The sequence below is a fragment of the Cibotium barometz genome, chromosome 7 (assembly GCF_041138505.1).
Source record: "Cibotium barometz isolate CiBa-2024 chromosome 7, ASM4113850v1, whole genome shotgun sequence".
Taxonomy (NCBI): Eukaryota; Viridiplantae; Streptophyta; class Polypodiopsida; order Cyatheales; family Cibotiaceae; genus Cibotium; species Cibotium barometz.
In genome coordinates, this window is record NC_141052.1 from 1,546,129 (window position 1) to 1,559,536 (window position 13,408).

Here is a 13,408-nt window from a genome sequence, read left to right on the forward strand (position 1 = left end):
AGTACATTTTCATGATTGAGTATATTTATTGTACTATATAATTTAATTCAACCTACTTATATATATAAATCCACTTGTGGATCATACCTTATGACTACCAATATATATTGCATTTTCACTATTGATGGAGTATATTTAGTGTACTATATACTTTAATTCAAACTACTCATATATAAAATCCCACTTCTCGACTAAACCTAAAAACTACCCTGTAACTTATATATCTTAACAATACTATCTGTCCTACCCTTTATCCTTACTATTACAACTATACTTCTTTGTACACCCTACCCTTCATTGTATATATACTTCTTTCCATGCCAAAGTTATTGCACATACACATGTAAAATATACATGCAAATTTAAATCCCAACCCCTTATAACCTTATGAAACATTTAACTCTAGTATATCTTTTTATAATATACTCTCTATAAACTATTGCAAATTTGCTCTGCACTCATTCAAAGGCAATTCAATTCTCACTTGCTTATAAAGATAAAATCACTAAGTTCAATAACTTCCATTTTGGATCATTACTCACACACTCCTTTTTCCATTTCTTTTACTCACACACTCTCTATTCAACTTCAAGATATATAAGATGTATACACAACTAATTAAAACATCATATTAATTAACTTTGTAATAGTTCACTAACATGACCTATCTTGATATGCCGCCATACTCAATCCGTGTCCTCTCAATCACTCCAACACACCAAGGCGAATTCACCAATCAACATAGAATTGATACAAAGGAAAGCTCTTAGCACACTAGGAGCACCCTACCCCATTACCCCCATGTTTTCCTCAAACATCCCTCAAAATACGTGTCTAGGATCATAGCTAACTGTGAGCCCACCACCAACATCTTGGAGCTACTTCACATGGCATGGCCAACACCAGCAAGCCCGACACTCATAGGGCTGCTCTGTCGGCCTTCCCCAGGTGTACCCGAGACCACACCCAAGGCTGCCATCAAGGTGGGTCAAGGCCTCAAACCATCATAAACTTTCTCCTAATGTAACTATGACGCTCTTAAAGAAAGAGATTGCATTGGCATCCTCATGGATATCCTATTATTGGATCATCGTCGATCCATTTCCCTCATGCATGCTCCCACAAATACAACATAGATCATTAGTATGGAAACACTTCCAATATTGCATGCACATCAAGAATCATATCATATCATCATGTCACACAACATGGCATATCAATTCACATCTATTACCCTATATCATCAACATGACCTCTATATCACACTAATTCACATCATATGTGATCTCTTTTGGATCCATGTTCATCCGATTCATAACATCATTTTTCCATCATTATAAATGGATTATCACATTATCATTCACACTCATATGGTTATTCACATGCATGGATCATCCCCATCATCATTTGTATCATGCACATGAATCTTCTCAACAATCACATACTTATGTTCACACATGGAAACTCATGCTGGAATGGATTTCATTCAATTTTGCATTCATCTGTTCTTCTATCACACTCACCATAAAAGTATGGATCCGCACATTTCACACATACATGTATGCATCCATGTATATATGCATTATTAAGTTAAAATCACCACATCATGATTAGCCATTAATCTAAGACATTAAATATATAAAACCATCCATAATTATCCATTCATCAAAGACAATTTGTGTAGGAAGTCCATGGGTTCAAACTATGTCCTTCCCAAGGACTTACAAACAAAGTTTAAGGAATGTAGACAATTTATGCAATCCCCCTTCATAGGCTTATATCAAAATACTCAAGATTTGTGTCTATAAAGGATTAGGGCATGTGAAAATGATATAGATTAACATCTTAACATGGTAGAAATGCAAGAAAGAGATTAATCCTAATGACAAAAATAGAGCATAACGACAAGGCAAGAGGTTTAGCAAAAAGCTCATATGTTTAATCCATCAATTAGAGGGCCTTTTTATAGACTTGAATACATTTCCATTAGCCATTAACATTAATCATGGCCAATAAGCTTGATTAAGCTGCCCCTAGTCTTTCCTAAAATTTGAGCACCATCTCCTTTAAAGTGAGCGCCCACTTTCCTAGATGTGAGCACCATCTCCCTTGAAGTGAGCACCCACTTGGCATCATATTATGTAACTCATACAATTATTTAAGGGTCACATACCACTCCCCTTGCTCCTAACATTTACCCAACATCATTCGCTATATCAACACTCCCAATTAAGTGATGCCCGAACTGGAAATTTTTACATCGACATTTTCTTTATAAAACATGTCCTACTAAAGGGTCTAAAGAAATTATTGCAAAGATCAAATTCAGCCTCAAAGATGAGCTCATGTCAGTTTTGTATAGTTTTCTATAGATTTTGCTCAGGTAGCCTTCTTCTAGCCTTTATGTTTTTTAAACCAATAAAAAATTTACCAAGGTTCACCATCTCACAAAGTTTTGTAGAGATTATTGAGCTCTACAACTTAAATTACAACTTTGTAAAATTCCCATCCTATTAAAAGTTTTGTTACCCTCAAAGAAAAGCAAGTATCAAAGTTGGGGCTGGTGAGGAATTCTCGCTAATCTTTAGTTAAGATGTATTATCCCCTCATTATCCCAATCTTATTTATTGACCATAAAACACACATTCAACCAAACCCTTATAATCACATGTATGAGAGATCTAATAATTGTCTCCCTCTTGTTTCTTCTCTTGCTTGAGTGATTAGGCTATCACCACAATCATCTTCTGCAGAGATCCCACACGATCGTCATGAGAGAGGTTGCACCACCCGTTGGATTAGAAACGGCCTCGGTGTGACAACAAGTACAGGAGGATAGCGGCGACAAGTGGCTACGGTGGAGCTCTTGAGCACAATTTGAGCTTAGCGGATTGGTAAATTCCCACGACATGTTAGGGTGAGCTTAATAGATGCCTTTTCATGGGAGCTGCTATCATAAAACCCAAGTGAACTCAAAATTATGACAAAGTGTGGCAATCATACCGCAAAAATCTCACCACTTGTGGCTACACACACATATGAGAAGCTTTCACCACGGAATTTATGTGAAACTCCACGGTTACACACATCCATCACACATAATAAAACTCGTGTTTGTCTCTTGCATCTTTCATGTACCTTAAAGAAAAGGATCCAAGATCGGATGCCCTTTTGGAGGTATGAACAATAACGTCAGAAGTGTAGGAGCTCTACAACAAGAAGCTCATAAACAATATATCATGTGGCATTGGGGACAAGGGCATATGGTCCAAGGGTCTTTTTAGCCTTAGTAGATCTTCATAGTCTATAGTTATTAGCATCTTTTGAAGCATATTCTAGGCACCTAGAACAAGTGGGGGAGGATCTCTTCTTGCACTCAAATTTAGGATTTTGGGTGCTCTCTTCAAGAACTTATTAGATGATAGCCTTGGAGACTTGCACTTGGTGTGGGTAGATTTTCTTATAAATCTTACTCTTTGGAGTTAGCCTTTGTACTTGTAGAATTTCTACATGTCGATGATGTATACTCTATGTACAGAGCACTTGGGGATTGTAGTGTGAGAGGCATAAAGTTGCAATTTAACATTGCATAGAACTTTGTTCATGTGTTTCCCATAATACATGTATCTCATGTCAGAAGATGGACAAGAAGAGGTGAGTGAAAGAGTGGATTGTACTCATTTTATATTTTTAAGTGAACCACCATGAATTCCGTTACATGTGTGTGCACGTAGGTCTCTATTTTGTTCATCGTCGCCATCTTTACATACCCCCATCACACTACGTCTAGTTGACTAAAGTATAATAGGTAGGGCAGCAAGGTATCTACTGATCACGTAGGTTTTGAGATGGATGACAATGTCGTCATAAAACCTAAATTGTGAGATAGAACCCATCCATACATGTTGGATGCAGATAGGAATCCCATTCGATATGTTGCTGAATGTAGTGAGCTTTTATAAGGTAAGACTAGAGCTTTGTATGTGGCATTTCCTTCTTTACAATTTTATTCAAGTAGTGTAATTGTTCTATATTCATTATATTGTTGTTCATTTATATATATATGTAAATGAAAGACGCATGTATAGTAGGTGGTTACTAGAGACATTCACCGATCGCAGAGACGAGTACATTTATACATCAGTTCAGTGACATTTAGACCAGGGTTTCTCTCCTCTCCTGAAACACAATACTATTTCTAGAAATCCATATTTCCCATAAGTAGCTATATCTAATAATGTTAAAGAGCAAGTTTCCCACAGAGACCTTGAAGACCTAAAGACTTAGCAACCCATTTTCCAATCTTAGCCCAAGTTCCCCTAATAGTAGGGCACTCCCAAAATGCATGCCTTCCATCTTCCAGTGCTGATCTGCACCTAGGACAGCATCTTGAAGTGAAGTTTCTTTGAAGGAGTTTAGTCCCTATTAGAAGGGCTACCAAGCAGACTCTCCATAGAAAGACTTGAAGGAGTTTAGTCCCAATTAGAAGGGCTACCAAGCAGACTCTCCATAGAAAGACTTGAAATTTCAAAGGGATGTTTGACTTCCAAATAAGCGTCCACCTCTTCCTCCAAGTACTTGCTTTCTAGTTAACTTTCCAGGCTCTATTGCAGTATTCAGAATTTAGTGTAGTTTTCCTCAGTTCTAGATAGAGGAACTTAGCTGACCCTTTGTCCAATTTCACACCATTAAACCACATCCAATCCTTCATCTAGCAGGAGTCCTCAAAAGCAGTAGATACCCACACTTTCTATAGTTCTATCAAATGTCCAACTAGATGCTTTTCTTTGGATAACAGCCCAAAATCTATGACTAATTGATCCAACTCTTTCCATCTTGCGAACGACCAGTCCCAACAATCAGCTAGTCTCCTTAGACCTCTGTTATTCAGTTTTTTGGCAAGAGAAATATCTAGGAGGGCCAAGGGAGGGTTAAAGTTATGGGACCACCAGATCCCCAAGGTGAGAAAGGAATTGCCAGTAACTCTAGAGCAGCCATCCCAATGGGACACATTCAACACTTCCTTCCATTTACTACTTAAAAAGCTACAAAAGGGGAAATTTGAAATCTTAAGAGGAGCATAAGAAAATAGCTTGTTTCTCCAGTTTAATCCCAAGCAGCTACCTTTCTAGAGGACAAGAGAGTCATCCACCACTTCTTTGAACAACCTAGACCAGGCTTCTTCTTGCAAATAAGCATTTGGGGAGAAGTAGAGCAATTCTGACCAAGGCATGAGTGGGAAGGTGTAAAATCCCCAGGCCACCATCCTTTTTTGGTAGGCTAACTTTGTCCCAAGCAAGCCATGCTACCACCCTTTTGTTATTGCCCCTATTCCTCCACAAGAAATCCCTCACAGGACCTATAATTCTATTCCATTGAGCTTTACTAAAGTTGATGAAACTAGGGATAAAAACATAATGTAGGCATTTAGCACAGTATTACATATGGTCACTCTATCCTGAAATGATACTCTTTCTTCTTCCCACTTCTTTAATTTCTAAAGAAATCTTTCAATGGCCCACTTAGAAAGTTGTTTATTGGTGATATCCACCCCAAAGGGGATCCCAAGGTGCCTAATGACTTAGTCTCTCTTGACTACCTCACAGCCCCATCTTTCCATATCAAAATCATTATCTTTAGTTAGACTAATTAATCTAGACTTCAGAATATGGCATTTGGAGCCTAAGGCATCAGCAAATCCCTAGACTATGGACAAGGCCTGTCTCGCATTGTCATTATCTGCTCTTAAGAATAGCAGGGAATCATCAGCAAAACATTAAATTATTAATTGTTCCCCACTTTTCAACTTCAATTCAGTAATCCTCCCTCTTTCGCTGGCTTTTTCAAGGGCCACAATAAGAGGATGTGAAGCAATTGCAAAGAGCAAGGGGGCAAGAGGGCATCCTGTCTTACCGACCTTCTGATTTGAAACCCCCTACTAACCTGCCATTTATCAAAAGGCTAGAAAAACCTCCAAAAGAAAGGGTATAGATGCAAGAAGCCTTTCTGAAGCCAAACCCCAGTTTTTCCATAGCCCTAGCCACAAAGGACCAATGTATCCTATCATAAGCCTTTCCCAACTGAAGCATTATGCATTTTTTATTAGTCCTTTTGGCTACATCCCTACCTATCATGGTAGCCAAAATATTGTCATAGATAGATCTTCCCTTTATGAATCCATATTGTTTCCTAAAGACCACTTCCTGATGAAGAGTAGGAGAAATCCTTATGGCAATCACTTTGGCAAGGATCTTATATACAACAGTTAGCAGGGTGATAGGTCTCCAGTGGTTGAACCTACTATGATAGGTAGCTTGCTTGGGGATGAGTTTCACCACTCCCTCCTTGAGGTCCTTTCCAGGACCCCAGAGCTGAAGGCTTCTTTGCAAATGTTCCAAACTATGTCTTTTAGTCAGAGAGGGCCAGAAGGAAATAAAAAATTTCACTGAGAGACCATCCTAACTTGGAGATTTTTCCTTGCCCATATTGAGGAGGGCTAACCAGCATTCATCTAGCTCTACATCTCTCTCCAACCATCTGGCTTTATCAGTGTCCACACTTTGCTTAACCAAGTTTAATAGGTTATTTTCTGCAGCAAACCTTGTACTGGACCCATCCTCTTTCAGGTGGACCCATCCTCTTTCAGGCTTAAAGTGAAGCCCAAATAATCTACCCATTTCCTAACCACCTGTTCAATCTCTCCCACCTCCTGCCCATTTTCATCTCTAACAAGCCCTACCAGTTCCCTACTTCCTATAGGTATCTATGAGGCTTCTTTCTACAAGTGAAGGTTCTCCTTCTAAAGGCCCGAAGGCTACAATTTGCAAGCTTATCATCTTCCTCTTTTAGACTTCTTAACTGGCATTCAGTATAAATTTAGGCTAGTCATCACAGTCAATTCAACATTGACAGCATATGGGAACCGGTTACCGCCCCTACAAGGCAAACAAGCCCATCACATCTTGGGGTAGATAGTATGCACCAACGGGCAGGGGCTATAGCACATGATGCAAGGAATGTTTTTCTTTCTCCTCTCTATCCAACAAGGCAGCCTCACCTTCACTTCGGAATGAAAAGTGGGCGTCGCTCTGCCGACGAAAATGGAGACCTGTAGCGGCGGCAGTGCCACAGCCACAGTCACCATGGAAGCCAGGAAAAAGCTCCAGCACCACTGATTTGCTGCTTATGGTTCCTCAGCTGTACTCACACTTGAATTTCTACTTTTAAGCATCTCCAACTCGATTAAGGACGGATAGTAGAAAAGCAATGTAAATAATAGTGCAAATTTAAGGAGATCGAAAACATCATTTTGGTATGAACATTCAATGAATTTGTGAGCTTGTAGTGGGATAGGTCCGTGTCAGTAGTGGTAACCCCCCATCCACAAGCTTTGACTTTTTGCCAAACATCAATAAAAATAAAAATAAAAATAATTGAGGGCACCCAAAGCGTGTAAAACCCCTAAGACGGGGGCTTCAAACTCCCAGCCACATTCATGTGTGAGAAGCTCTCTAGGTCATCGTTAACAAGCCATGTGGTTCAGGAATTACAGAGGGGATACCCAATTTCGGGGCTACATGTACCTCAACAGTCCAGTCCATACTAACATGGTTCACACCAGCACCAAGAAGGATCCACATCGCAGTTCATACCAGTACCAACTATGTCTCTACAATGGTAGATTTGCCCTTCGGGGCTGGTTGCAATCATCTCAAACCACACAAACAAGATGGGGCCTCCATTTAGCAACTTCCATGAAACCCAAACCATGTGTAGACCCTTTTTTTTTTTTGGTTCAAACCTAGAGTTGAATGTAAGGTTGTTGACAATTATTAAAATTTTGCATCATTTTCCAAAGTCTAGTAGGAAAGTGTCAAATATAGAGGTATGTACATAAGAGGTCTGATAACATACATGCACAAGATCATCTGTCTTATCAGGTATGATAACATACATGCACAAGATCATCTGTCTTATCAGGATGGTCATAACAGTCGATGCGACATTGGCCACATGTGAACCTCCCTAGAAGCCAAACAAGCCCATCACATCCTGAAGTAGCTAGTATGCACCAATGAGTAGGGCTAGTAAATGCAAGGAGTGTGTTTCTTCGTCCTCTTTTTCCAACAAGGGCTTCATCAGCCTCACCCTTGGTTCTTCCACACAAAGATCTTCACCTTCGGAACGAAAAGTCAGCCTCGCTCTGCTGGAGACCTGTAGCAGCAGCAGCCACAGCCACCATGGAAGCATTGGAGCTTCTAGCTGACTCAGGCTCAGAAAAAAGCTCCAGTACCACTGATTTTCTGCTTATGGACGGCCTCGATTCTTCCTCAGCTGTACTGACACTTGAGCTTCCACTCGAAGCCGACGAGGCTTGTGCTGCTCCTGTTGCAGCGGTAGTAGCTATATCCACAGCCCCTTCCCATACAAGCACACAAAAAGTCAATGGCTGCCCTGCCTGTCTGTGCATGGAGAGCTTCTGGCTTATGGATACCGTGTCATGGCATCGGATGGAGCCCGATGATGACACCATTGTAGGTGTGATCGTCTCTTCTCCTATTCTAGATATGACTAGGAACTTCCCAGCTATTTGAGCAGCAAGGTATATCATCTTAAGGCCAGCCCGTTCCGCAACTGTGCCATCTTCAACAGAGGAGACATAACAAAAGCCCTGAATAGAATAACGTAAAGAAATTAGGTTTCAATCTTCATCTCTTGCAATAGACACATTGGGTGCCAAGCATTTCAAAGCTTTAAAACTTAGGCAGAACCCACGTGCAGGCGCGTGCGCGCACACACACAGATGCTGATGATGATGCATCAATTAAGATCATAGCCAATCCCATAGAAAGAAAAAAATGATAATGATGAATTTTTTAACATCGTAGCCAAAGTCAGTGGACGACTTATTATCCATATGAAAGCACCAAAAAGAGAGGAGAGAGAGAGAGAGAGAGAGAGAGGGGGGTTGTCATAGGCAACCCCATATGTTCCATATGGTGACAGCCAAATGGGCATTGTTGATCCCTATGGTGGCGCCAAAGTGCCCTTGCTGGGATTCGAACCAGGATCTCTGAATTAGGAGCCTGATGATGCTAGCATATGAAAGAGAGACAGAGAAGAGATTTCACCTCATCCGTGCGGCTTATTCCGATCCCCAACTTTGTCTCGCCCTTCCGTAAATCGAGATGAATGGCCACCTCAGCAGCAGCAGGAACATACCACAATCGCACTGCCCTTAATATCCCTATGTCTATTCCATGATAGTCTTCATACCCATAAACACCCTGGTCCATGACACCTGCCTCCCATGAATCCGCACCCCAAGCTGATCTCGAAGCTTCTTGTCCAGAAATCTGCATACCATTCAATCCTTAAGATGAATATATGCACAAGACGTTGGCCATTCATTCATGGTGCGTGCCAATCAAATTCTTGACATGCATGGCATGAAAACCTTTTGAGATGTTACCAAGCTTATGAAATGCCCTAAAACTATCCACAGGATACATCCAAAAGTGTGGACAAGGGTTGTATCCCATCAAAGACTTGCCTTTGTCAGCAGAGGCTCCGTCTGAATGCTGAGGAAACTTAGAGGAGTTCCTGCAGCTTGGGCCGCTGTAAGCCATGCCATAGCCTTAGACATTGTATCTTCGATATCAGTGTGTGACTGTGTAGACTTGTCGCTAGCAGCCGGTATGATGAGCAGCGAGAAGATAGAGTTAAGTCGTTGTGGATGACCTTGTTGCTGCTTCATTTTCTTTTCCCAGGGATATGGCACATACCCATGTTGCAGGTGACTGTTGACGAGTTGAGCTAGTACTTCAGAATACCTTTTCTCTAGTAAACAGAACAAGCAAGAGATTAGAGCTTCCCTTAACACAAGTTAGCTGCATGGGAATATGTTGTAGATAATAGACTTATATTGCATTCAATCTTTCCAACCTTCATGCATACAGACTTATATTGCATTCAGTCTTTCCAGACGTATACATATATACATGTGTCTATGTAGTTAGGACTCATGATTGCTTGCTAAAACCATTCTCACTGTGTGTATGGATGTGTGTATCCGTATGCATGCATGCACACTCCTCAAATCTTCTCACACGTCATCTGCATGGATGGGTACGATCTACAAAAAGATACTTACACATTGGTTGTTTCTGTATGTACGTGTGTATGAATCTACACACGCGCGTGCACTCACTTACATACTTAATGCATGCGTGATGCTTACTCCTGTATATCTATTTCATTTTTTTTTGTAATATCCTCTTTCATGTGGAAAGAGGACATTGGGTTTTTCCCCTTTGTTATATGCACATTATATATGCATATACTAGGAGACTAACCCACTTTAAGCTTGTGAGCATGGGAGTATGGAAAGAAGCTCTAGTGGAGCATGGGTTAGAACTAACCTTAAGAGGGTCAGGCATCCAAGGGTCACGTATGGGAAATGGAGAGTCAAGATACTTGAGGGCCCTCCTATATAATAGGGGCATGGGACACACTCAAGGGAGGTTATCTTAAGGCTAGGTTATGTTATGTTCTCTTGTGTAGAAGATAATATCTACTCAATGAGAAGAATTACATAAAAATTACATATAGACCTCTCAACCTAGTGTATATAACGAATGTTTATGTACGTACATGAGACTCTCAGACTAATGCTTGTATGTATGTGTATGTACATACATGAGACTCTCAGCCTTATGTATTGTGTATGTATTAATGCACTTGTGTAGTTATGTATGCCTACACGTGAAACAATTGGATCAAACGACCCTTAGCCTCATGTATGTGCATATATGAATGCATGCACGTAGGTATGAATGTATATAATTATGCATGCTTACCCTAAAATGCTCTTTTGGAGGGGGAAAACATGCTTACCTTGGATCAAGAGACTCTCAGCCTCAGTGGAGTCAATGAAGGTGACCACGTGATTGGCATCATTGCTTGCTCTGAGAGCATACTGCTTTCTCATCATGACAGAGTCGTGGGGGACAATGGAGACCTGCATCTTGACATGCTTGTTGTTGAGCCGTCTGACCTTCACCTGGGCATGGGTGTCCCCAACCTTGTAAAGCCGGCGGAGCTCGAGTTGGAGCCCTGCTTTCCCCCCTGTAAAGGGGGCAGTCAGGGTCACACTGCCCACATGAACCTGCTCCACAATGTCCCCTGGCACAAGCTTGTCCTCCCCCTGGGATTTGGCATTGCTGTTTAGATTTCTTATGGCCACCACAGGCCTTCTAGCCGAGCTGTGTTTGCTCATGCTCATGGGAAAATTTTACAGAAATGCCTTGTGATCTAAAACCTCAATGCAGATGGCTGCGCATGGTCTTAGTGCAGATGTGTGGCCATGTCCCCGAAGGAGAAGTGCCCATGTAGAGAAACTGTGTGTACTGTATGCTTGCTGAGCTACACGCGCGCGCACACACGTTGACTAAGTTGGCAAGTGTATATTTTGTAGAGAGAGAAATTGTTGACAAATTGCATATTCTGTATGAAAAGAGAGAAGGAAAGCTAAAAGCATGGCGAGAGAGAGAGACTCCGTGAGCTAGAGAGAGAGAGAGAGAGAGCGCAATTGACACAGCTTGTTTGAGATGAGTTCGTAGAAAGAGAAAGAGAGAGAGAAAGACGTTGACCTCGAAAGTAAGCAATGAGAGAGAGAGAGAGAGAGAGAGAGAGAGGTATTTACGAAAAAAGAAAAAGAAAAAGAAAGAATGGGGTAGACAATGAGACGCGGCGAAGTTTAGCTTATAAAGTTTGATCCCGTGCTAATAAAGAGACAAACACAACCATGCCAAACACCATGTGTTGTGCTTCCCCTCCTCCATTGTCATCTCAACTTTGGCCCCTCCTCCAATGCTTCAAAATTCTCTTCATAGAAGCATAAATCAACGATGGAACTAATATTGAACTTCGAGAGAGTGTAATTTATCCCATTTAACTTTCCATTACCAAACATTCGAGGACATACATGAGTAGTTGCATTATCCTTGTCTAATTCCTCATCTCATATTGGTTCTTAAGAGCTTGCCATACTTCAGAAGCTATCGTAGTATCCTGCGGGATTGACTCTTAGAAAACTTATGATATCACATGAGTGTACAAGAGGGAGGTTTTTTGAAATGAGGCATGATTTCCTAGTACTTAGCATCTATTTCTTGGTAGCATGCATGAAGTACTTATGTTTTCTCAATAAGGTTCAAAGTAACATACTTTAATCTAAGAAAAGGGGGTGTGTAAATGCTAGAGAAAAAACATAGATATAAGGAAGGGGGATGACATAGTCAACTTTTAAAGGTATCCTTATAAGCCTAAAAAGGGGTTTGCTATCATCTTACGATCATCATATATAGGGGGTTTTCTTGAGGTTCATGCACGCAGGTGATGTCCCCCTGTATTGTGAGTGAATCCCCCCGGGGTAGTATGCTCAATCAGAGTTATTATCAAATCAGTGATGACGGTGGTGATGGTGGCACATAATATATCTGTATTCCTTTGGCTACACGCCAAAGCAAGAGCAAGACCTGACGGTATGGTCTGGTAAAGGCCTACCATGGGTTAAAAATTGCACAAAGGTGATTACTAGAGCGTGACCTCAAATTGTAACAATAGGGGTGAGTATGTACACTATGGAGTGATCATATTGGCAATAGTAGTTTGTCACCATTGTTGAGATCAAGACATCAATGTCGGTCCCTACTTAATCGATCATTGAACTGTAGAATCTTATGGGCTTGAAATTGCAAGAATAAGTCTCCACTAGGCTTTTCAATTTTCCATAGTGTTCTAATTGTTTGTGGGTGTGAATGGTGTCGATCAAGGGGTTGTTTTCAAGGCTTCTTCAGGGTGTTGACACAACACGTGTGTTGGTGTGCCTAGTTATTTATAGATTTTTATGACATGGATGGTTTTTGCTTTGGTGGATGAGAAACATATCAATATGATTTCCAAACCACTTGAGCCATGTATTGAATGCCTCTGTGAGTTGTTGTGAAAGGGTATGATAGTGTGTAGAGATGCAGTTGGCTATGACAATGTTGAATTCTTTTGAAGCTTTGAAGGCACTTAAGTCTTTTATTGTGCCTTGATGTTTCTTTTTGAAGTATAGTATGTATGCACTCAAGAGGCTATGATGATCTAATTGAATGTCAAGTGCGTGCTAATGATGATGCAGTTCTTGTTGCCAGTGTGTGAAACCGAACAAAACGCGAGATTCTAGTTTTTTTTTAAAGCTTTTGGTGTCTCCTACATTTTGTGTGTGTGTGTGTGTGTGTGTGTGTGCGCGCGCATGCGTGTGCGTGCGTGCGTGCATGCGTGCGTGTGTGTGTGTAGTTTCATGTAAATTCAGCAAGACATAAGACAAGTGCACTTTAAAAGCATTTTGTTCTTTACT

General features: G+C 40.8%; 1 protein-coding gene across 1 annotated transcript; it reads right to left on the reverse strand.

Moving 5' to 3' along the window:
- Positions 1-7,866: 7,866 nt before the first annotated feature.
- Positions 7,867-11,647, reverse strand: LOC147636569 (uncharacterized). Its single transcript, XM_086799993.1, has 4 exons — positions 10,897-11,647; positions 9,554-9,840; positions 9,132-9,356; positions 7,867-8,671 (listed from the first exon to the last, which is right to left on the reverse strand). The coding sequence occupies exons 1-4, from the start codon at positions 11,282-11,284 to the stop codon at positions 8,174-8,176; spliced, it is 1,398 nt and encodes a 465-aa protein (XP_086656119.1). The 5' UTR covers positions 11,285-11,647; the 3' UTR covers positions 7,867-8,173.
- Between the last annotated feature and the right edge of the window lie 1,761 nt (positions 11,648-13,408).